Below are 25,722 nucleotides of genomic sequence, written 5' to 3'. Positions count from 1 at the left end.
GTCAGTTAATCATTAATGTGGATGAACAGTGACTGTGTGTGTGTGTGTGTGTGTGTGTGTGTGTGTGTGTGTGTGTGTGTGTGTGTGTGTGTGTGTGTGTGTGTGTGTGTGTGTGTGTGTGTGTGTGTGTGTGCACAGATGTATAGAGATGAGCATTGACCTGTGTGGTGATGAGACAGTAAACGTTCTGTCTGACTGGCAGTCACATTATAGATATAGGACACTCAATCCATTATGCCTTCAAAATAATACATAATTCATAATGCCGTCCACTTTCATAACTCCATATTTATAGATTACATACATGACGTCAGACAGTGAAAGCCTGTAGTCCTGTCCACTGATAACATCAAACATTCAAACATTTCAGCTATGAGTCACTTACTGAGTCACATCATCCGCATGACTTGTGGGTTTCCTGTAAGGAAATGAGGGGATATGTGGTAGTTCACTGCCCTCCGGTGGTCACTGGGTGTAAATGCATATGTGTTGATTTAATTATCAGGGAACATAGTCAAATGGTCTCCTCTAGCCCAAACCTCTCCTCGAGTAGTCCCAGCCAGTCCACTTCATTAATGTATTTCAGAACTAACACAGCTGATTCAAATGGTCACCTAATCATCAGACCCCTCATTAGTTAAATCAGCTGTGTTAGTTATGGAATTCGTCAAATACGTGGACAGGCTGTGGGTACTCCAGGAGAGGTTTGTGAAACACTGCACCAGAAGATACAGACAGTTTGATCACCTTTATAAAAACAGTATCTTATCAAACTATTTCAAAGGGCAGACCTTTCTAAACATTTCAAATCTACATTTATAGTCCAGCTTCTGTTCAGCAATCTGTACATTGGAGCTCTACATTAAAATGCTTGCCATACCCATCTCAACCCTTGTTGGTGTGACATGGTTGTCAAGTGGCGACTGTACCTTGGCCAGTGGCAGGAAATAGTTTGCTGCTGTGTCTAAGTGGATTATGGGTCAGTGACGGATCGCTCGCTCTCAGATTAGTCTGTCTGTCCCAGGGTACCACAGCGCTGGGGAGAGGGATGGTGGGGCGGCAGGGTGAGGCAGAGAGAGATTTGTCGGAATGAGGAACAAACATTAGGGAGGGAGGGTAGGAAGGAAGGGAGGGAGGAAAAAAGCAAGGGAGGGAGGATAGAGCCAAATATGCATAGACAGTAGGCTACAGGTGGGTGAGTGAATTAATGAGTCAGTCTACCACTATGCTGCCCTCCACTGGAGAGAAAAGGAACTGCTACTGATCTGCCCGGTGAATGCACAGAACTGTTGTGGCACTGTATCTATCTATCAAGGAAGTACTGTATCTAATCACAGATTAATCATAAATGACCTTTATAGCTAGTGAGATGATAGTACATTATATCACAGTGTAACACCAGGATCCCTGTTGCAGATAGAAAGAGCAATAGTAACTTTAACCTGCTTGTCAGTCTCTGAGAGGGTGAGGCACAGGAAGGAAAGAGTGGGAGAGAGAGGCAGGAAGATAGCGGTTTTAGGGTTTCAACTCAATTCTCATTCTCCTCGATCTCTGTGACATACACTGATGCTTGAATGCAAATACGTAATGGGACATGTGTTTACAAAAGTCCTATTTTAATGTACAGGATAAAAAACAATAATTACTGCTGAATCTAGGCATCTATAATCATTTAGTCAGAGCGATCACATGCCTCTGAAGTGCAATTATAAAGCACAGTATCATGTAAACATAAACCATTAATTTATCCATGTACATTGAAACCAACCACTCCACCGTCCGATAGTGTGACAATCTACCTGTATCTGAGCAATAACAATGGCAAAACAACACATTTGAATATACTAAGCTAACTGCCTAACCGTGGCTCTTTTGAATAAAACTACAGATACACTCAGAATTAAATAGAAAATGTCTCAGTAAATGGTTAAAGTAGATTGAACAGACACTTATGTGCAGGGATAAAACAGACACTATTGAATAACAGGTTATGAGTACAATACAACATTCTCAGTATTCCACACAATCTGGGGAATCAGGTAGTGACTCCTAAAGTAGTCTGTACACCACAGGAGGTTGGTGGCAGCTTAATTGGGGAGGATGGGCTCGTGGTAATGACTGGAGTGGAATGGTATCAAATACATCAAACACATGGTTTCCATGTGCCATTCCACCTGCGCCTTTCCCGGCCATTATTATGAGCCGTCCTCCCCTCAGCAGCCTCCACTGCTGTACACCTTGGCTGTATAAAAGAGCTGAGGCGTTATTGACTGATTGTGGACATGTTATTGATCTGTTAGGTAAGTGTCCTTGACTCCTGTCTGCGATGTGTTGTCGTAATGAGTAATTGATGCGTTGTGAATAGGTTGTCCGAAGGTAATAGATGGGTTGTGAATATGTTGCTGGTACAAGTGGGTTGTTGATGGATTGTGAATATGTTGCTGGTAGGTTGTTGTAAGGTTATCACAGGTCAGGGGCCTTTGATGTGGCCCACAGCTGGGTTGACGAAGGAGAAGTTGTTAAACATGGTTTGGTCCACACTGTTCATGAGTGTACGATCTGCACACGACAACCAGGGTTTCTCATTGATAAACTCCTTGTCAAAGTTACTGACGTCACTGGGGGATTTCTGCATGGACAGGAGAGAGGGGAGAGGTTACAACGCACACCCACACAGCGAGCACACACACATGCATACAAATGCAGACTTAAACAAACACACACACTCGCAGTCTGAGGATGTACGTACCACGGTTGGCCTGAAGGGCGGCGCCACCTCTCGTTTCTCCAGAGCGTTCCAGTCTGTGTCTTTGAAGAAGGAGTGTTGACGGATGTTCCCCTTCACACCCAGCCTCCTCTCCGGCTCCCTTACAAACAGCTATAAAACAAGCACACCATAACGTTGAAGTCGGAAGTTTACATACACTTACGTTGGAGTCTTTAAAACTCGATTTTCAAACACTCCACATATTTCTTGTCAACAAACTATAGTTTTGGCAAGTCGGTTGGGACATCTACTGTGTGCATGACACAAGTAAGTTTTCCAACAATTGTTTACAGACAGATTATTTCATTTATAATTCACTGTATCACAATTCCAGTGGGTCAGAGGTTTACATACACGAAGTTGACTGTGCCTTTAAACAGCTTGGAAAATTCCAGAAAATTATGTCATACCTTTAGAAGCTTCTGATAGGCTAATTGACATAATTTGAGTAATTTGGAGGTGTACCCGTGGATGTATTTCAAGGCCTACCTTCAAACTCAGTGCCTCTTTGCTTGACATCAAAATAAATCAGCCAACACCTCAGGAAAAAATTGTAGACCTCCACAAGTCTGTTTCATCCTTGGGAGCGATTTCCAAATGCCTGAAGGTACTACGTTCATCTGCACAAACAATAGTACACAAGTATAAACACCATGGGACCACGCAGCCGTCATACCGCTCAGGAAGGAGACGTGTTCTGTCTCCTAGAGATGAACATACTTTGGTGCGAAAAGTGCAAATCAATCCCAGAACAACAGAAAATGACCTTGTGAAGATACTGTAGGAAACAGGTACAAAATAATCTATATCCACAGTAAAACGAGTCCTATATCAACATAACCTGAAAGGCCTCTTAGCAAGGAAGAAGCCACTGCTCCAAAACCGCCATAAAAAAGCCAGACTACGGTTTGCACGTGCACATGAGGACAAAGATCGTACTTTTTGGAGAAATGTGTGCGAACAAGGATTCATACAAACCTGACTCAGTTACACCCGCTCTGTCAGGAGGAATGGGCCAAAATTCACCCAACTTATTGTGGGAAGCTTGTGGAAGGCTACCCAAAACGTTTGACCCAAGTTAAACAATTTAAAGGCAATGCTACCGAATACTAATTGAGTGTATGTAAACTTCTGACCCACTGGGAATGTGATGAAATAAATTAAAGCTGAAATAAATCCCTCTCTCTACTATTATTCAGACATTTCACATCCTTAAAATAAAGCGGTGATCCTAACTGACCTAAGACAGAGAATTTTTACGAGGATTAACTGTCAGGAATTGTGAAAAACTGATTTGAAATGTATTTGGCTAAGGTGTATGTAGACTTCTGACTTCAACTGTACACACACACACACACACACACACACACACACACACACACACACACACACACACACACACACACACACACACACACACACACACACACACACACACACACACACACACACACACACACACACACACACACACACACACACACACACACACACACTCACACATCAAGACAGAGAACGCCTAGGTCACAACCTCCACTCCAATGGGAAAAAGACATCAAAGCACCCTCATGAAAGGTAACCAATCACACGCAGACACACACAGTACAGGTCACATCCATCCCGAACGTCAATCATTCATGTTGATGTATGTAATCTGGTGCATAGTGGACAACGTTGCCGTGGTTCATTCATCGTGGCATTGCAGTGAGTGGACCAAGTTGTTGCATTGAGTGAGACCTTGATGAGGATGTCTCGTGCGTCCTTGGCTAGCCAGCGGGGGTAACAGGGGTCATCTGTCCTGATGGACTGGAACAGTTCCTCCTCATCGCGACCATGGAATGGAGACTGGCCAATCAGCATCTCGTACAGCAAGACCCCGAACGACCACCAGTCCACTGAGCTGCCGTACTTCTGCCCCAGCAGAATCTATAAAACCATGACCGTTCAGTTCAACATGATGTCTCTTCATCATCATCACTTCATGATGTTTATCTAAACATTTATCTCAGCCAGTACATTAGACAGTACATTAGGCTTGTATGTAATTGATTAATGATACAAATCAATGAGATCAGAATTGAGTGTGAGAAACATTACTTCCCTAAGGATAACATTTCTATTGGTTATACACCTTTTAAGGGTTGCAATTCTGATAGAGTGTAGATTCCTATAGTGATGGTGGAAATGCAGTCACCTCTGGGGCGATGTAATCTGGTGTTCCACAGAAGGTGCAGGTCCGTGTTTCTCCCTCCATGTTCTCCTTACACATCCCAAAGTCTGCTATCTTTATATGGCCTTCTGAGTCTAGCAACACATTGTCCAGCTTCAGATCCCTATAGACAATGCCTTTGGAGTGGAGGAACTGGAGCCCACAGATAATCTCAGCAGCATAGAACCTACAGCCAGAGGGAGGAGAGAGGGGATGTGAGGAGAGAGGGATTGGGTGGAGAGAATGGAGTGTGTGTGTGTGTGTGTGTGTGTGTGTGTGTGTGTGTGTGTGTGTGTGTGTGTGTGTGTGTGTGTGTGGTAGACATAGCCTGGTAGTGTGTACGGGTTAACTTACGTAGATCTCTGCACGTCAAACTTGTGACAGTTCTGGATGTGGAACATGAGGTCACCTCCGTTCAGATACTCCATCACAAAGAACAGGTTCTCCTGTCACACACACAACACAGTCATATCAACAAAAACCTGTGGTTTGTTTGTGTGTGTGTGTTGAGTGCGCGTGTGTGCGTGTGTGTGTGTGTTGAGTGCACGTGTGTGCGTGTGTTACCGTGGTCTGGAAGGTGCAGTGGAGGTGTGTGAGGAAGGGATGTTCCCAGGCCAGGGAGAGGACTCTCCTCTCCACCATGGTACACTCCACATCATCATCCAGCAGAACCACGTCCTTCTTCAGAGCCTTTACCGCAAAGAACTCTCTGCTGCTCTTCAGCTCGGCCAAGAACACCTAGCAACACACACAGATGATGCGTACATGTAGGAAATCACTGTATTCAGCTATTCAGGGCTTGTCAAATGGAAGGTGAAGGATCCGTCAGGCAACGTCTAAGTACAATCGAGAAGTCTCTTCAAGTCCACTGGATCCAGGAACACAGAGCATGGCTAGAACATGTTCAAAGACCAAGCAACACACGTCACACTTTTAGATTTTTCGGTTTCATAACATCACTATGAATATGACATTTTAGAAAAATGATTCCGGTAGAATCACCATAAATCACCAGCAAATGTACTGAGATAAATGAATGGGAGTTTTTCGAATCAAATCAAATCAAGACAAATAAAATGTGTCTCATTTATCTAAGTATATTTTCTGGTAATCTATGCTAATTTTGGTAATTTACACCGGAATAACATTTCTAAAATATTTTCACTCACAATATTAATTTTTTCTTTATCTTTATATCTGTGTCCATATTGTCTGTGAGTTTCTAGTGGATAGACCGTATGATTCACGAGAAAACAGCCTAATTCATGGAAAAAGCATCTAATCAACAATGACATGATTTCCAATTGACTCTGCAACTTTTCCAACTATTTACTTTTTTCACAATTGCCAACAGTTTGGCACCAACACATTAATAAAAACATATTGATATATTATTCCGAAACACTCATATTCAACACCAATGGTATTCACTAAGTTGATGGGTTATATTTAGGATAATGTTTTAAAGCTTTGTCATTCTAGTTTGTTTATTCAAATCGTCTTAATTGATTATTTTATATACTTTACATTTTATGAAAATTCCATAAAATCCTGAAAATTTCCAAAATTCTGGTGGTTTCCCTTTGTAACCCTAACTATGACTAAACATTATTGGTAACACTCAGGTAGTGGCCAATCAGTGTCCAAAACACTACCCTATTGGCGTCTATTCTAGCGAAGTTCTAGTACATTCAGGATCTGGAACATTCTGACCAACATGTTTACAGATCCAAACATAATCATCACAACACCAACATTATATTAGTATTAAGGTTATGTTACTCCTCGTGGATAGGCTCTCTTCCTATCACAATAAACTCCCACAAGCAGGGTGAAGATGGCAAGCAGGCCCTCTCCCCCTGCTACAAACTTCTGCTTAGGTCATGCTGACCCAGGCTCACAGGCTTGAGTATAATAACAGAATATACACTGAGTATAACAAACATTAAGAACACCTTCCTAATATTGAGTTGCACCACTTTTTGCCCTCAGAATAGCCTCAATTCGTCTGGGAATGAAACTCTACAACGTGTCAAAAGCGTTCCACAGTGATGCTGGCCCATGTTGACTCCAATGCTTCCCACAGGTTGTGTCAAGTTGGCTGGATGTCCTCTGGGTGGTGGACCATTCTTGATACACATGGTAAACTGTTGAGCGTGAAAAACCCAGCAGCGTTGCAGTTCTTGACACACTCAAACCGGTGAGCCTGGCACCTACTACCATACCCCGTTCAAAGGCACTTAAATATTTATTATTGCCCATTCACCCTCTGAATGGCACACAGACACAATCCATGTCTCAATTGTATCAAGGCTAAAAATCCTTCTTTAACCCGTCTCCACCTAATGTTTTGTACACTCAGTGTACAAGTGTATGTTTGTTCACAATGCAATCCCTGTAAATCATGAAGTACACTTTAATCTGCACGGTTTCCATCAGCTAGAGCAAGACACATCATAAACTGAGACAAGACTTGGGCTTGATAAATGTCATAGTTATCAATGGACTGAGAAACGGGTTGCGGGTTCAATTCCCATGGGGGACCAGCACGTCAGATTGTTTTTTAAATCTATGTACTCGCTCTGGATAAGAGCGCCTGCTAAATGACTCAAATCTAAACGTCATTGTAAACTCCTGGTCTGTTATAGAAACACTAGACCCATGTTGGTGATATGTCTTAAGCCCAGATAGACAGCGTATACCCCCAGGGCTCACTAGGTGCAGTGGTTTCCCTCTCTCTGGTACCTTGCCAAAGCTGCCTTTGCCAAGCATCTTGTGTAGGATGAAGTTGTCCAGGGTGAACTTGTGAAGGTGTTCTTTTCTGGGGACGGCGTACAGCGTCTCAGGCTCCTCCATCACAGGGGCAGGCATGTCCCCCTCCGCTGGGGTGTCCCACGATATCCCCTGCTGCTCTGGAGAGGGGGGGGGGGGTGGAGAAGGGGAGATAGTAATTTAGTCCTATTAAGTCTCAAGTTGACTACAAAGTCCTCACAGTTGCATGAATGACCAGGTTGAGGAGACCTCCTTACCTTTTCGCCCAGCGGTGGCTGCGGTCGGGGGGAGACCTGCTACTAAACCTGAAGGTTCCCGCACCACCCCTGCCTGGCCCACACCCCCCGGCCCGCCTCGACTATAGAGCTCACTCTCTCTGGAGCCCCTGGACTATAGGAAAATGCAAAGACACATGTAATAATTAATAACATAACGCAATGCTACAGTATCTGTATAACGGGCAGGGATAGATTCCTTATTTACAATCAACATACATTTTTCTTTCTTTCTTTCTTTATTTTTAATGCAAAGCACTTTGGAGCTATTGTGGATCTGTCGGAGAGCACTGACTTCCTAACCCCTCGACCCCTGAACGCTGACCTGCTGTTTAGTCTCGATCGTGGCCAGGGCTTCAGCCATCAGTTTCTGGTTGACTCCACACAGGTTGGCCACCTTTTTCTGGCACTTGTGATGAACGTTCATACCGCACTCTGCATGGACAACACACATGGTTACACAGTATACAGACACAGATGGAATGGGACGATGAAATCAATACATTTTGATATGTGGACTCCTGTAATAGTGAAATAGGGAATCATGTGAAAAGGTACGGTGAAATATAATGGTTTGATAGGGCACTGTTATGATTTGAGTTGGCAATGGTATGATGTGATTGTGTAATGACAGTGATGTGATGTTATAATGTGATCAGGGTCTCTTCCACGGGAGGTTGGTGGCACCTTAATTGGGGAGGACGGGCTTGTGATAGTGGCTGGAGCGGATTCGGTGGAATGGTATCAAATACATCATACACATGTTTTCCATGTATTTGATGCCATTCCGTTTGCTCTGAGCCGTCCTCCCCTCAGCAGCCTCCTGTGGACTGTCCTCTCACCCTCACACTTGAGTCCCTGCTTGGCCAGCCCCCACAGCAGCGTGCCACAGTGTTCACAGAACGTGGGGCTCTTGTAGTTGTACACCTTAAACCTGTGGGGCATGTCGATCTTAAAGCGCTCCTTGTGGATCTGCAACACACAGCAAACACACTCGGTCACCTGAACACGCCGCACTACAACCCTTTGTCGCCACTGAAATATGACACAGGAAGTAGGCAACAACTGCTTTGGACGTTTTAGGGAAGTAAAAATCCCTGGGATAAAACTGTAATTTTTTTCTCTGTCCAGGATCGCTGAGTACTGGTAAACAGTGAGTACGGTAACCACAGAGCTGTCTGCTTCGAAGAACCGACCCACTATCTCAGTGTGTACTGTGAGAGAGTGTGAGTTAGTCAGTGTGTACTATGAGAGAGAATAAGCTACAGTCAGTGTGCATGCGGTTGACTTTAACCAACAATAAACAAGTGTGTTACCTATGAGCTAAACCACAGTCACCAGAAGCCCAGATACACTGTATGTCAGTCTGTCTGTATGCAATCTAAGAGGGACTGGAGGTCCTCTTAGATTGCATGCAGACAGTCTCATCCCCCCACTCTCATGTTTACATTGAGGCTCCTCATGTCACAAACACCAAGACAAAGTGGACACATCACAGTTTACTGACACTATTATTGGAACCCGAGCAACTAAATATAATGACAAATCCAAGATGCTCCAAAATGCTCACGGTCACTTATTGTCATCGTTGTATAGAAACGGACTACAATGCACAGGCCTACCATGGTCTCTTTGCTGTTGATGGCCGACCCAGTGCACTTGGCGATGATTTTGTCAATGCATTTCTTGTGGATGGCTGCGTTGCACTCTGAAAGACCAAGGATGGGGGGGATGAGAGTGTAGACAGGAGAGAGGACGGAGGAGTGTAGGGATAGAATATGGAATAGATAGAATATGAGGGGAGAGAGAGAGAGCAGAGGATGGGGGATGAGAGTGTAGACAGGAGAGAGGACGGAGGAGTGTAGGGATAGAATATGGAATAGATAGAAGATGAGGGGAGAGAGAGAGAGCAGAGGATGGGGGGATGAGAGTGTAGACAGGAGAGAGGACAGAGGAGTGTAGGGATAGAATATGGAATAGATAGAAGATGAGGGGAGAGAGAGAGAGCAGAGGATGGGGGGATGAGAGTGTAGACAGGAGAGAGGACAGAGGAGTGTAGGGATAGAATATGGAATAGATAAAAGATGAGGGGAGAGAGAGAGAGAGAGCAGAGATACTCACGTCGACACTGATAACCCTGCTTATTCAGACCCCTGTGGAGAAAAGAAACACAACATGAACAGGAATCAGGAAACAAACACTGGATGATGTGGAGGATGTTTAAATAGAAATACTGTAGTGAAAAATAGAAAAATAGAGAGGATCTATGTGAATGATGTCATTACAATATAGTATTCGCACTCCAATTGACAAGGTTTTAAATAAAGTGAAGTTGTGATATACATCCTGTACAGACAGAAGGGGTACTTGGTGTTTAATAAAGTTAGGTTGTGATATGCATCCTGTAAGGACAGAAAAGGTACTAGGTTTTGAAATGGGTTTCCATGGCCGAGCAGCATCACGCAAGCCTAAGATAACCACGCGCAATTCCAAGTGTCGGGTGGAGTGGTGTGAAGCTCGCCGCCATTGAACTCTGGAGCAGTGGAAATGTGTTCTCTGGCAGTCTGATGGACAAATTTGGGTTTGGCGGATGCCAGGAGAACGCTACCTGCCCCAATGCATAGTGCCAGCTGTAAAGTTTGGTGGAGGAGGAATAAGGGTCTGTAGCTGTTTTTCATAGTTTGTGCTAGGCCCCTTCGTTCCAGTGAAAGGAAATCTTAATGCTACAGCATACAACTACATTCTAGACAATTCTGTGCTTACAACTTTGTGGCAACAGTTTGGGGAAGGCCCTTTCCTGTTTCAGCATGACAGTGCCCCGTGCACAAAGTGAGGTCCATACAGAAATGGTTTGTCGAGATTGGTGTGGATGAACTTGACTGGCCTACACAGTGCCCTGACTTCAACCCCATCGAACACCTTTGGGATGAATTCGAATGGCGACTGCGAGCAGTGCCTAATCGCCCAACATCAGTGTTCGAACTCACTAATGCCCTTGTGGCTGAATGGAAGCAATGTTCCAACATCTAATGGAAAGCCTTCCCAGAAGAGTGGAGGCTGTCATGACACCAAAGGGGGGACCAACTCCATATTAATGCCCATTGTTTTGGAATGAGATGTTCAGGTGTCCACATACTTTTGGTAATGTAGTGTATAGACTGACCAGGTGACCAGGTGAATCCTGGTAAAAGCTACGATCCCTTATTCATGTCAACTGTTAAATCCACTTCAATCCTTGTAGATGAAGGGGAGGAGACAGGATAAAGAAGTATTTTTAAGCTTTGAGACAATTGAGATGTGGATTGTGTATGTGTGCCATTCAGAGGGTGAACGGGCAAGACAAAAATTAGGTATGGTAGTAGTTGCCAGGACCACCGGTTTGTGTCGAGAACTGCAACGCTGCTAGGTTTTTCACGCTCAACAGTTTTCCAGTGTGTATCAAGAATGGTCCACCACCCAAAGGACATCCAGTCAACTTGACACAACTATGGGCAGCATTGGAGTCAACATGGGCCAACATCCCTGTGGAACGCTTTCTACAGGTTGTATAGTCCATGCCCTGACGATTTGCTGCTGTCCTGAGGGCAAAAGGAGGTGCAACTCAAAATCAGGAAGGTGTCCCTAATGTTTGGTATAGTCCGTGTACAGTGTTTTGGCTCAGTGGACGTACCAGACAAACTCTTTACAGACGGAGCAGAAGGTGGGCTGGGGGAAGAAAGTGGCGCTGAACTCGTGACATTTGACCTCATGGATCTTGGCCTGTTTGATGGCTCCGCGTCGTGCGTGGAGGGCAAAGACTCCCGGATCCCTGTCTCTCTCTCCAAATCCATCTCCCTCACCTGAACCTGTGGCGTCTGGGAGACAGGCACACACACATGAAAGTTATGTACAGCGCATAGTCTTGTCACAGTTAAAAGACAGTGGAAGAGAAAGACATGCGAGTCATATTTGCACGCTCCTCTGTGAACGCATGATAGGAATGCCCCTCTGCCAGTCTGTGTGCGTGTGAGTGAGTGACTGTGTGTGCGTGTGTGTGTGTGTGTGTGCGTGTGCGTGTGCGTGTGTGTGTGTGTGTGTGTGTGTGTGTGTGTGTGTGTAACGACAGAGAGATAGAGGTAGAAAGGGTAAAGGTGAGGTTTCCTCTCGCCTGTTTACAACATGACTTTATAACCCTTCAGAGCATGTTAATAAGACCCCAATAAGAGAGGGCACTGACAGAAACTCTGGGGAAAAGATGGAATGGTTATAGGAACAGACATACGCAGACATTACATCTGCGTATACGATCCCTCACCACTCTTCTCCAAGTAGTATCTGGCCTCCATGAGTAGACGACCCTGTGGCTTCAGCTCCACCTGAGACAGAGCGAGAGATAGAGAGAGAGACAGACAGAGAGACAGACAGAAGTAGAGAGAGAGAGAGAGAGATAGAGGTAGAGAGAGAGAGCGAGAGAGACAGACAGAGGTAGAGAGAGAGAGAGAGAGAGAGAGAGAGAGAGAGAGAGAGAGAGAGAGAGAGAGAGAGAGAGAGAGAGAGAGAGACAGATAGAGAGAGAGAGAGACAGAGGTAGAGACAGAGAGAGAGAGGCCAACAGAGAGAGAGAGAGACAGAGACAGAGGGAGACAGAGGTAGAGAGAGAGAGACACACAGAGAGAGAGAGAAACAGAGGTAGAGAGAGAGACAGACAGACAGTTGTAGAGAGAGAGACAGAGACAGAGGGATAGAGAGAGAGAGAGAGAGAGAGAGAGAGAATGAGACAGATATATCCCCATATCAAATTGTGTGGACACAACACATTCCCATCACTCCAACCCTAAGGCAGTGGAACCCCCCACCCCCCCCCGTTGTCTTACCCAGATCTCCAGCTTGCCGTTCTCCTTTTTGCAGCGTGAGGCCAGGGTGTCCAGCTGCACGATGGCTTCAGACTTTAGCTCGGCTTTATCCTTCACCACCACGTGCATGACACGCCCCCGGTGGACATGGGCGTCAAACGTGCTGCTCCAGGGGGGGTACATGGTGGGCTTCTTCTGCTTGTACACCTGGCCCTTCTCTGGAGGGGTCAGGGTGTGTATGTAAAGGGGGGAGAAAGACAGGTAGAAACAGTCAAGAATCTTAACATTAGTCCATCTGTCATTGGTCCTACATTCTTCCTGACATGTGACCTGACCAGGAGCAAAGAGTGGTCTGTCTCTACCACAGGAGGTTGGTGGCATCTTCATTTGGGAGGACAGGCTGGTGGTATTGGCTGGTTTCCATGTGTTTGATGCCATACCATTAACTCCGTTCCGGGACGTCATTATGAGCCGTCCTCCCCTCAGCAGCCTCCTGTGATGTATAACTTTCACTTTAACTTCAAACTATTTTCCTTCTGCCATTTAAATGTAACCTTTTTAGTGACTAACCCAAACTAGTCATTTGACAGGCCTTCCTTTCCAGAGATGCATGTTCCTGCCATAGATAATTCTATCACTGTCTGCTCTGGACAGCGACAACGCTACCAACTGAAAATCATTTCCCTCAGACGGGGAAAAACTGTCAAATTCTCCCCAGACAGACGGCTCATATTTTTCATCATGTTTCCAACCCGCCTTTGGCATGAGAGGGCGATACGGTTTGAGTCCCACGCAGCTCTGAGTAGGCTTCTGTCAGCCCAAGTCACGATCCGTTCCTTTGTTTTTCTCTCTGTAGTGGTTAGGTGACATTTGACTGAGGTGTTGCTTTCATTTTTCTGTTAGGTGATTTAGCCACAGTGGAGTTAAGAAACGAGCCTGAGCCGGTCACAGCTTTGTAGTAAGGACTCCCTTAAACTACTCTGACTCCAGACCCGAAACACTCCTCCTCAATTAGGTGTTCTGTTCTATTTCCGATCGCTCTATTGGCTCAACTGAATGCAATCAGTTTGCAGCTGCTTGTAGGCTAGCTAGTGGTAAACATCATACTGTACTGCTATTTACTCTGGTATGGGCCTTTTGATGGCATGGCAAAAAGCAGTACAGAAATCAAATTGAATTGAAATGAAACTGAATAACACAGGTCTTCCTGTGAGCTAATACACCCACGCACATCTCTCTCTGTCTCACACACACACACACACACACACACACACACACACACACACACACACACACACACACACACACACACACACACACACACACACACACACACACACACACACACACACACACACACACACACACACACACACACACACATGCAGACACACACATGCAGACATCCACATGCAGACAGACACACACACACACACGCAGACACACACACACACACACATTCACATGCAGACATCCACATGCAGACAGACACACACACACACACACACACACACATGCAGACACACGCACACGCAGACACACACGCACGCACACACACACACACACACAGCGTTTCTCTACCACTCTATCTCGGTCCAGCTACCAGAACAGCTCTGTGGTTGAAGTGAGAAAGAAATGGGAAAAAAATACGTAGATCCCTCCTCTTTCCTCCCCACGTCTCTCTCTGTTTTTAGCCTGTAACTGTCATCTTTACCAACAGTTAAATATAGTCAGCAAGGAAACAGAACTGTCCATCAGCACTCTGAAGTACTGCTATTTAGAGGTAATACTAACATGAATCATAAGCCCATTTACACTAATGGAACCCCTGGAGAAGAAAGGTCTGTTCTATTAAATGTCTGTCTATAAATATATCTGCCCTCTTTAATGCATAGCCACTGTAGATGGAGTAAACAGGGACATGCTTACTGGGCACAACTTCTTCCTTCACTTGCAGCCCATGCGACACAACAGTCCTAAAGAGAATCATAGAGATTCCCATGTTTCCCCATCACATCTCTCTGAGACAGACACACCCACACTCCAACTGACCTGTGTCTATAGCCTCCTTCATGTAGACAGCACAGTACGGGTTGATCATCTCTTCATGGTAGGCCAGACCTGGGTCCATCTCGAAGCTGGAGAAGCCGATACGCAGGAACGGAGACATGGCTGCAGGTACCACTCACTCGCTGACCTCCAGACAAAAACCTAAACTCAATGGTCACACAACCTCCAGAAAACCTTCAGAGAACCTCCCTCGCCACGGAAACAGCGATCCTCACAGTGAAGAGTTGTGCTTCAGTTAGTCCTTCTCTTGGGGAGAGGGGTCTTTGTGTGGATGTCAGCCCCCTCTGTGACACAGTCCCCCTCGCGCTGACTGGCCTTTTCCTCCTGATGAGAGATGGGTTGGCGAGGGAGGGAGAGAGAGAGAGGGAGAAAGAGGAGAGTAGGGCTCTTTGGCTCGCAGCGGCAGTCCCACCCTTGACACCTAGCTCCTCTGGTACTGATAAGAGCTGTCCGTCACCCTGAGAAAGGAAGAGAGAGAGGGAGAGAGAAAGAGAGAGAAAGGGAGAGGGAAAGAGAGAGCGAGAGAGAGAGGGGGAGAAAGGATGAGAAAGTCACAAGTCAGCATTAGTTATACCAATTCTCTATAATGAATTCCACCAGACCAGTACATTGTACACCAAACAAATACAGACCAGTACCCCTCGTTTACATTACAAACAAACTAATCAGCCCTTTTAGTACCTAAAGCAAAACACCATATATTTAGCACTAAAGACCAAACAAACCAGCACTCTCTGGGTATCCAAAACAGCTTATACTTCCAGGGGCTAGTCAACCTCAGCTAGCCTATTCCCCAAGCACCTTGGAGTCCAGTATAATCCCTGAGTATCAGTCAGTGCACAACTCGGGTGCTACCAGCTAGCTCTAAACTGTGGTGCTCCCAACACCAGTGAGCTGTCTGTGGTTAGCTAGGTGGCAGTGCTGATGGAGGAGAAAGAGACTGAGCGTCAGAGTGATATTTGAGGCCAGGATGTCAGAGAAGAGACTGGGAAGGCCCTATTAATAGATGTGTAATGCTCTGATCGGGAATACGTAGGGAAGAACTTCCAGCCCAACCCGGGCCTGGGTCACCCACAAACATACCCACGCAGGTGCGCTCGCACATACACACACACACACACACACACAGTGCCAAATGTTGTGTGTGATGTCACCATTACTGTTAACAGGTGTGATTTGTGGAGAAGGATCAACAACTAAGTATAATGGACATCACGCTGCCTGCTTCTTCTTGATTCGTCTCACACCGAGGCTCAAACCTAGGACCTCTGCCTTGCTAGCACATGTGACTGCCCTCCTGACTAACCTGTCAGAGCAAGTGACGACACTTCCGGCTGAGGAGTGCATAAGCATCAACACAACTATTGATATACACACAAAGTTCAGCTGTGCTACAAGATAGATACAAAGCTCTTCTGTTCTCGGTAACTATTAGGAACACATCTATAATACCATACAACAATATAAAGTACTCATCCTCAATAATCAACAAGCATTGACACACACACACACACACACACACACACACACACACACACACACACACACACACACACACACACACACACACACACACACACACACACACACACACACACACACACACACACACACACACACACACACAGCCATACCTCCCAAACTGTGATTCTGCACCACCAAGCTCCTTGTAGCTGTCTTTAGTACCCACCACCTCTCTGTATGTTACACCAAGCTCTCGTTAACATGATGGGACTTCCTGTAGTCTGACTCGTTAACCACACTTCCTGTTTCTGAGCTGTTCTGTGAAGTCACACAGGTGGGTCTCTCTCTCTCTCTCTCTGACAAACAAGAGAGAGAAAAACACTGAAATGTACCTACCAACATGACTTAAAGTAACACTAGAGAGCCTGCGTGAGAGATTGTTGGATTAGGAAATGTTCAGTCACGATCAAAACATGGAGAGTTCACCTGCTTTGGCTGTTCTGTAACAGTAAGAGAACGTTAGGTGAGGACCACCTCAGGGCATATTGTTGTTCGGTTACACTCTAATGAGCATTTCCCTATCTATCCACACAACTTCCTCACCCCATCTCTCTCATTAGCCATCATCTCTCTCATATCTCTGTCTCTGTCTCTGTCTCTGTCTCTGTCTCTGTCTCTGTCTCTGTCTCTGTCTCCGTCTCTCTCTCTCTCTCTCTCTCTCTCAATTCAATTCAATTGGCAAGTTCATTATTACTTACAATGTCAAAGTATACATATATAAATATATATATATAAAAATATATATAAAATAAATAAATGGTGGGACCAACAGCAATAATAATATTAGTAGTGGACATGGGATTACCATTGACAACAACTACAACAACAATATTAATGCAACAATACATTAAAGCCATGGTAGTAGACCAGTGTCAATGTGACTGAGAAGACACATGACCTGGTATGAAAGACAAAACAAAACCAGATGGGAAATATTATTGACATTACATTGCACCTTTCACTGGCTGTCCCTCAGGTTGTGGCAGGAGGACATATTTTGGCTGCCAAAACTGCACATTTTAGCTTTTCAACCAATAATTGTTGGATTTTTTTCTTAATCTTTTATAGTTTCAAATTCTTTGTATTGAATTGTAATTTTGGGAAATACATTTTCTCTTAGGTCTGAGTATTTGTCGCAGTGTTATAGGAAATGCAGCTTTGTCTCTACCTCTCCCCTGGAGCAAAGTAAGCACAGCCTGTCCTCTCTGGGCAGCCAGGTTTATCTCTCACGATCGGTCTCTATAGCCAGACTATAGCCTAGTCAGTGTTTTCCTCCGTTTTCTATCAGTCACAGTTGTCAGATAGTCTGCCACCATGTACTGTCTGTTTAGAGCCAAATAGCATTGAAGTTTACTTAGATTGTTTTGTGGTGTCTTTCCAATAGGTGATATATATTTATTTTTGTTTTGTGATGATTTGGTTGGGCCAGATGTTCTGAGTGCTGTCCTGAAGCTCTATGGGGTTGCTTTGGGTTAGTAAACTGAGCCTCAGAACCAGCTGGCTGAGAGGACTTTTCTCTTGTTTCATCTCTTGACATTGTAGAGCTGTGTGATGGAATGTTTTGGGGTCAATTGTTTTTAGATGGTTGTAAAAATTCGATGACTCTTTTTCTATTTGAATGAGGAGGGGGTATTGGCCAAATTCTGTTCTACTTGCGTTATTTAGAGTTTTTATTTGCACTTGCAATACAGTCTTGCAAAACTCTGCATGCAGTATTTCGATTGGATGTTTGTGTCACGGATGACTAGGAGGGGAAGGTAGGAATCAGGCGCAGAGAGCAGAGGGTTCACGGAGAAATGCACTTTATTCCGGCACAAAATGATCATGCCCAAAACACAGGGCGGAAAACACAGACCAACCCAAAACACAGGGTAACACGGTCCGGAGCACAATAACACCTCCAATACAAGATGTGAACAAAATATAATCCCGCACAAACAAGGGCGGGATTCACAAGCTAGGTAAGCAAATCAAGAAAACACAAATAGGAACAGGTGCAACTCATAAGACTAAACTAACAGAAAAGGGAAAAGGGATCGGTGGCGGCTAGTAGGCCGGTGACGATGACCGCCGAGCACCGCCCGAACAGGCAGGGGAGCCAACTTCGGCGGGAGTCGTGACAGTTTGTCCCATTTGGTAAATTCATTGTTAGAGATTGGACGCCATACTTCGTTGCCATATAGAGCAATTGGTTCTATAACTGATTGGAACATTTTGAGCCAGATTCTAATTGGAATTTAGATTTTAATGCTCCTTTTAATGGCATAGAATGCTCTTGATTTCGGTGTTGTGTAGGGTGATACCAGGTGCTGCCGATTCTTCTAATGTTTTAGCCAATTCATTAATGTAGATGTTAAATAGTGTTGTACTTATTGGGCAGCCCTGTTTCACTCCCCATCCCTGAGAGAAGAAGTCTGTTTGCTTGTTGCCAATTTTAACCGCACATTTGTTTATAGTGTACATTGATTTAATAACATTGTATGTTTTCCCTCCAATACCACTTTCTATTAGTTTATAAAAAAAAGACCTTTGTGCCAAATTTAATAAAATGCTTTCTTGAAATCTACAAAACACGAGTAGATTTTGCCTTTGTTTTGGTTTACCTGGAGGGTGTAAATGTGGTCTGTTGTACGATAATTTTTTTGAAATCCAATCTGGCTTCTGCTCAGGATGTTGTGTTCGCCAAGGAAATGATGTAGTCTGCTATTTATAATACCGCAAAGAATTTTCCCCAAGTTGCTGTTAATGCAAATTCCTCTTTAATTATTTGGGTCAAATTTGTCTCCATTTTTATAGATTGGTGTGATCAATCCCTGGTTCCAAATATCGGGGGAAATACCTGCAGTGAGGATAATGTTGAAAAGTTTGAGTGTAGCCAATTTGAATTTGTGGTTTGTATATTTGATCATTTAATTTAAAATACCATCAGCACCACAGGCCTTTTTGGGTTGGAGAGTGCATAGTTTTTCCAATGATTCTTCTTCTGTAATTGGGGTATCCACAGGATTCTGATAGTCTTTGACTGCTGATTCAAGGATTTGTAATTTTTCTTGTATATCTTTTTGTTCTGGGCTCTTTGTTATATTGCTGTAGAGTTTTGCAAAGTGATTTCTCCACATATCCCTGTTTTGAATAGCCAATTCCTCCTGCTGAGGTTTGTTTCATTTATTCCAATTCTCCCAGAAGTGGTTTGATTCTATGGATTCCTCAATTCCATCAAGCTGATTTCTAATGTGCTGTTCCTTTTTTGTTCAGCCTACAGACCCGGTGTTCCACAGAGCTTCACGAGCTGTACTCCATTTTTGTTTTTCAATTTGTCATAGTTGTTTCTGTGGGGGTATGTGGGGAGGGAAAGGTTGTTGCTTCCTGGTAGGTGTTTATCCCCATGACTGTTAATAGTGTCTTGTTCTTCTGCTGTTCTAGCATTCAGGTATACACAGACCAGTGCGTTGCCTCGGGCCTGAAAGTGACTAATTTCCCCCTCTAGAATGGAGAAACTCTCTTCATTGAAGTAGGGTGACTCTGAGGGGGGAATGTATGAGGCACAGAGGAAGATGTTTTTATCTGTCAAGATTTTTAACCAAATAAAGAATTCTCCTGTTTTGATCAATTCGATTGAATTAATTAGTTCAGATTTATACCATATTAGCATTCCCCCTGAGTCTCTGCCCTGTCTGATTCCTTTTAATTTAGTGGATGGTATGATTATCTCCCTATATCCTAGTGGACAGCCAGTGGAATCATCACCTCTGAACCATGTTTCCTGTAGTTCTACAATATCAATATCATCAATTTCTTTCAGAAAGTCTGGGTCTCTGCTCTTTAGACTCCAATCCTTGTAAATTCCAACATGCAACGTAAAAAGATTTCATAACTTTTTTTCTTTACCTTCCAAAAATGAGACAAACACTCACAATCCAACAAGAACTATTGAAATAGGATTTTTCAATTAACATAAACTATTATTATGCAAATGTGATTCGTTTATCATTTAAGATAGCATTTGTGTCATGCCACTTGGGTGGATGAAGTGTGCTCATCTTACCATGACCTTCGGCCTATCACATGTGAGCATAGCAGACTCAGAATTTGTTTAATGTCACTCATTTAGTTGTTGGGGCCTGGGCCAGTTGCTCCTCTCACAGCCTGTGCGTAGCTCTGTCTGCTGGGCTGTGGCTCCTCCAAGTGTGGGTCTGCGGTGGGGGGCAGGGGGGTGGGAGGCATTGTCTGGGTGGGTCTAAAGCTGGGCTGGGGTGGTCTGTGCTGTGCTGGCTGTGGTGGGCATTGAGGTTGGTGGTGCTGTGGTCATGGCTGGGGGGTTCAGGGTGCTGGTCCAGGGTGTTGTCTCGGTGATCTTGCGGGGTGGAGATTGCTCCACTGTTCCTGGGTGGAGAGGTCGGGCTGCGGTTTAAAGCGACGTCCTTGAGAGTCTTGGCAAGGATGGGGACTGTCTCCTTGTACAGGTGAACATGGTCATAGAGACAGTCCAGATCGATGGTGGGGTGGTGGGCCAGGTGTACATTGGGTCGCAGGGCTCAGTCCCGGGAGAGGCTGCCGTTTATTCTTTGGATTGTGGCGGGGTGGAAGTCCTTCCTCTGTAGAAGGGTTGACACCACGATTCTTGAGTTGGGGAAGATTGCGGAGGCCTTCTCAATCACTCCCCGTAGTGAAGTCGCCACCCTCTCCTGCTGAGCACGCCGGTCGTTGCTTCCGGTGTGTATGATTATGTGGCTTGGCGACCCGAGATGGGCCTTATCAAGCAGCTCCATGGCACTCTGCGTTGTTGGGCACCACACCTTTCTCCTTTTGTGTCGAGGGAAAAGTTTATTCTCCTGAACAAACTTCCCATTTGAGTCCATCAACAGGACGATGTCAGCCAGTGTTTCTTCTGGACTGGAGGGGGCAGAGGGGGGTCTCGTGGGTGTTGGAGCTGGGGTGAGTCTGATCTGTGCCGGTGCCACTGTCAGTGGTCTGGGGAAGAGGTGTGCAGCAGGCAGGGCTGGGGAAGCCTGGCTGGTTGAGCTGGGCTCCTCTGCTGTATGAGGGCAGGTCATAGAGTAGTGATCTGGCTGCTACTGAAGCCTGTCCTCTGTTCTCTTTCTCTCCTGCAGCTCCTCTCTTAGTGTGGTCAGATCGTTATTACTACTCTGCCTGTCTTTTTGGAGCTCTTTCACCTCCTTTGTTAGATCAGCCATCTCTCTCTTGATGAACCTCTTTCAGTTGTGTTGCAAGGCTGCTGTCCTGCTCTGTCCGCACCTTGGTTAGGAGCTCCTCTAAGGTGTGGTTGTCTGGTTGCTGTTTGCTCACGCTCTCCCTGAGCAGGACCACCTCCCCCTCCAGTTTGGTGAACTCATCCCTCATGGCAGCCATGGGGGTGAGGAGGGCCTGAGCCTGCTCTGCACTGAGGGGGTAGCTCTCCTCCTGGGGCGTGTCCTCCACTATGGTGGGAGAGAGGTGCTGGATGTGCCATTTTGGGTGGGGCTAGTAGGGGTGAGGGTGGTACCGTTAGCTAGCTAGTCAAAACTTCTTAACTTGGTGCAATGTTACTTTTTTATAGCCTGAATGAGTAGAGTTGTTGTTCATCACTTGTCTGGAATTATTTTTCGATTAGAGTGTTTATCTCATTCTAAAAACATTCTCTCTCTCTCTCTCTCTCTCTCTCTCTCTCTCTCTCTCTCTCTCTCTCTCTCTCTCTCTCTCTCTCTCTCTCTCTCTCTCTCTCTCTCTCTCTCTCTCTCTCTCTCTCTCTCTCTCTCTCTCTCTCTCTCTCTCTCTCTCTCTCTCTCTCTCTCTCTCTCTATTCAATTCAAGGGGCTTAATTGCCAAAGCAACTGAAATGGATAAACGAAAGTGAAATAAAAACTTAAAAGTGAACAGTAAATTTTACACTCACAAGCTCCAAAATAATCTCTCTCTCTCTCTCTCTCTCTCTCTCTCTCTCTCTCTCTCTCTCTCTCTCTCTCTCTCTCTCTCTCTTTTGTTATAAGTGGCCCTAATTCCCATGTATTTATGCTGGAACAACAACAGTGGTCCTTGTTACACCCAGAGGTTCTTACATCAGATTAGCAACCCCAGTCATTTCTGTTGTAAACACAATCACTTCATGTTCTGTATCGTTATGTGTTGGTTATGATGCTCTGTGGACACCTTAAGGGTCATAGATGTTTGACACAAGATGAACTCTTTCAATACTGTTTCCCTCAACTACTCAACTTACTGTAGTGAGTGTGTGTGTGTAGGCATGTCTCCCCACAAGCCCTCATGAAAGGCTAGCGATCTCTTTCATCCTGACCTCCAAACACACACACACACACACACACACACACACACACACACACACACACACACACACACAGAGTCGGGAGATCAAACACAATGACCATCGCCATATTAACAACTTTTTCCTCAGTTTAACCTTTAGTGGACCTTTCATGAGGGTCAAAGAGCCTCGCATCAAACCCTCTTCTGTAGGCTCCACCATCAGAGAGGAGTGTGTGTGTGTGTGTGTGTGTGTGTGTGTGTGTGTGTGTGTGTGTGTGTGTGTGTGTGTGTGTGTGTGTGTGTGTGTGTGTGTGTGTGTGTGTGTGTGTGTGTGTGTGTGTGTGTGTGTGTGTGTGTGTGTGTGTGTGTGTGTGTGTGTGTGTGTGTGTGTGTGTGTGTGTGTGTGTGTGTGTGTGTGTGTGCGTGTGTGTGTGCAACCAGGTCACCCATGATGTAAGACAGTATTCAACGTCCATACATGTCTGAGGCCATTGGGAGATGATGTTGAAACTGGCCATTAGGGGCAGAGGTTAGCGCTGTTACCTTCAAGTAGGTTTCTGTTTGGCTAGGGTGTTATGGACAGGGATGGTGGATAGGTTGAAAATTGTTCTTGAAATGTTGGTTTTAATCGTATCCCAAACCTTAAGCCTTACCTCAACCAATCAGAGTTGGTTGAGGTAACCTAATCCTAACCTTAATCTAATCCTAACCTTAAAATTTCAGAGTTAATGCTTAAACTTAACCTTAAACACGAACACATTTTTTGGAACAACTTTTAAATTTGATGTTTGAGAAACATGGATAAACGTCTAATTCTGACGTGAGAGTGTGAGAGCTTGTTGGTGTGTGTCTTTGTGTGTGTGTGTGTGTGTAGTCTTTGAAGAACTTCCCTTTGTTGTAATTGACAAGGACACGCGTGTGACATCTGTAGAGGTCCTCAAACATGTGACGGTTAGACAAGGCACTCAACTAGTGGCTGGTGGGTAGAGTGTTATGAGACCAAATGGGAAATAAGAGCAAAGTGATTGACCTCTGTTTCCACAAAAGGAATTACAACAAGGTGCTATCTAGAACCTAAAAGGGTTGTGCGGCTGTCCCCATAGGAAAACCATCTGAAGAATTTGAAGAAAAATGTTATGCAATGGGGGCAGCCAGCCAAATAACCTTTTGGAACCCTTGTTTTCTAAGAATGTGGCTTTGACCCTTGAGGTGTGCCTCATAATAACATGGAGTGATCACATCAATGGAGTACAAGTAAAAACAAGGAGAGCTTTGTCCATAAGTACAACTACTTAACTCATTCCTGGCTTACATTTAGAAACATAGTAAGTTTTACAGCACTGAATACATGAAACATGTCAATTATGTCAGCAAATAAGTGCCTATGGCAGGCTACTAATCCTATTACTCAACTCTACTCCACACACATGCATATTAGGCTACGATGCAGCATATCATTCATATTTCATTCCTCTTTCTCTACCATTGACTATAGGCCTACCTCCTTTTGAAGTCTATGGTGTATTTTCAAAGGAGAATATTGATTCTCTGACAAGTTGGTGCCTGGGTGGGACGGTTATAAGTGCATGCCAATCAGGATTTTAAACTGAAATAGTCTTTTAATTCAAGCAGGAGCCTATATTTCAGACTAGTGGAATGATCAAAATACCCAAATAAATCCAAATAAATAGGCATAGCTAGTAATACACAATGTTCTTCTATTACAGGCTGGAAATGTGTCAATATGCAAATGAGGAATAGGTATAATGGAATAAATGTATGCCTACCTTTAAAAGTCAAACTACAAAACACAACTTCTTTGGTGTTGCGGTTCATTTGAAGCTAATGTCCATCTTGCTGCTTCAGAGTTTTGTAATAACTGTGTCGAAGTAGCCTTGTGGAGGCACCAATGATCAGAATAAGTGCACCTCTATTTTACCACCAGCAGCACCACCGCAGAAATCAAGGTAACGCCCCATTACTATAAATCGGATTAATTAATGAAGAATACAATGATGCCCCCCTGTGGAGTGAAGTGGTTACAGGTAGGCAATGCACAGGTATGCTGGAATGGATTTCCGCAATGCGGATCTATCGTTGTGCATCTATGGTTGAATATCCCAAAAAGTCAGAGTCTTTTCAGATCCTGAACTCCCCCCACTCAGGTTCGTCCTATTTACTACCAGTGTTTGTAGGAACATACCCCGTCGATCAGTTTATAATTGGGTAGGAAAATTCCCGAAAACCAGGGGTAGGCTATCACGCCAGAAAAGGGTCAACAGTAAAGGGTCATTGGAAGATGGACGATAATCCAGCTGTCCCGCAGCTGTTGAGCTGCTCAAATTCCCATCCCAGCTGCAATTGTATTAATTCAACTCATATCGTGCATGTCAGCTGCTTCCACTAGATGGCGATACTTGACTATAGAGTAAATGGTGTGTCTGGCAAATGCACAATACATGATCCACAATGCCTAATATCTGGATGCAGATACTTAAGATATGTGGGTGTGGAGTGGGAGTTATGGGGGGGGGTGTAAATATGAGGTTTTAGATATATTTCAATGTTGTCTTTTACTTTACAAAAACACTTGAAAGAAGGCTATTCTATCACTGGTAAAAATGACTGTTAGTTGTCTTCTGCCCAGCCTGTTAGTCTTGAATGCCAGGGCTTGTGTAACGTACATCGAATGCTTTGCTGGTCATGCAAACCAGTTCTCCCACTCTCTCCAGCCTGCGTGTTCAGCCCAGTCAGTCTCTGAGTCCGGAGATAGGAGATAAGGGAGATAGCCAGGCTGGTCTGTGCGACTCCCCTACTAAAGCCAATGCCATGAGTAAACACAGTACTGCGCTGGCAGTTTCATATCCATTTCTTCTGTTGTTCGTTAGTCATGCTATTGTTATGAAAACCCTTCACAATGTCATATCCCTTTTCTTTGTAATTTCCTATGACGTACTCTTATGGTGTAGGACATGGGAAATGTCTCTCTATATCAATTTAATTCAATTCATG

At 44.7% G+C, this 25,722-nt stretch overlaps 1 protein-coding gene across 1 annotated transcript; it reads right to left on the bottom strand.

Moving 5' to 3' along the window:
* Positions 1–1,597: 1,597 nt before the first annotated feature.
* LOC109910350 (protein kinase C theta type-like) lies at positions 1,598–24,636 on the bottom strand. The gene is made up of 17 exons (XM_031831772.1): positions 24,498–24,636; positions 14,908–15,383; positions 12,877–13,073; positions 12,318–12,378; positions 11,694–11,877; positions 10,145–10,176; positions 9,646–9,731; positions 8,866–8,995; positions 8,349–8,458; positions 8,006–8,138; positions 7,722–7,888; positions 5,541–5,714; positions 5,331–5,422; positions 4,962–5,163; positions 4,505–4,693; positions 2,750–2,878; positions 1,598–2,629 (listed from the first exon to the last, which is right to left on the bottom strand). Exons 2-17 carry the CDS (start codon positions 15,023–15,025, stop codon positions 2,471–2,473), a joined length of 2,163 nt encoding a protein of 720 aa, XP_031687632.1. The 5' UTR covers positions 15,026–15,383; positions 24,498–24,636; the 3' UTR covers positions 1,598–2,470.
* Between the last annotated feature and the right edge of the window lie 1,086 nt (positions 24,637–25,722).

Source organism: Oncorhynchus kisutch, linkage group LG9 (assembly GCF_002021735.2).
Source record: "Oncorhynchus kisutch isolate 150728-3 linkage group LG9, Okis_V2, whole genome shotgun sequence".
In the NCBI taxonomy this organism is placed as follows: Eukaryota; Metazoa; Chordata; class Actinopteri; order Salmoniformes; family Salmonidae; genus Oncorhynchus; species Oncorhynchus kisutch.
This window is presented reverse-complemented; position numbering and strand designations above follow the sequence as displayed.

Bases quoted from the DNA above. Each gene is read 5' to 3' on its own strand.
- LOC109910350 (XM_031831772.1), bottom strand. From the start codon at position 15,025: ATGTCTCCGTTCCTGCGTATCGGCTTCTCCAGCTTCGAGATGGACCCA. The intron at 8,139-8,348 runs GTCAGCGTTCAG...ATTTTCCTATAG, and splicing joins CGATCGAGACTAAACAGCAG to TCCAGGGGCTCCAGAGAGAG. The intron at 5,164-5,330 runs GTAAGTTAACCC...CTCTGGCTGTAG, and splicing joins TTTGACGTGCAGAGATCTAC to GTTCTATGCTGCTGAGATTA.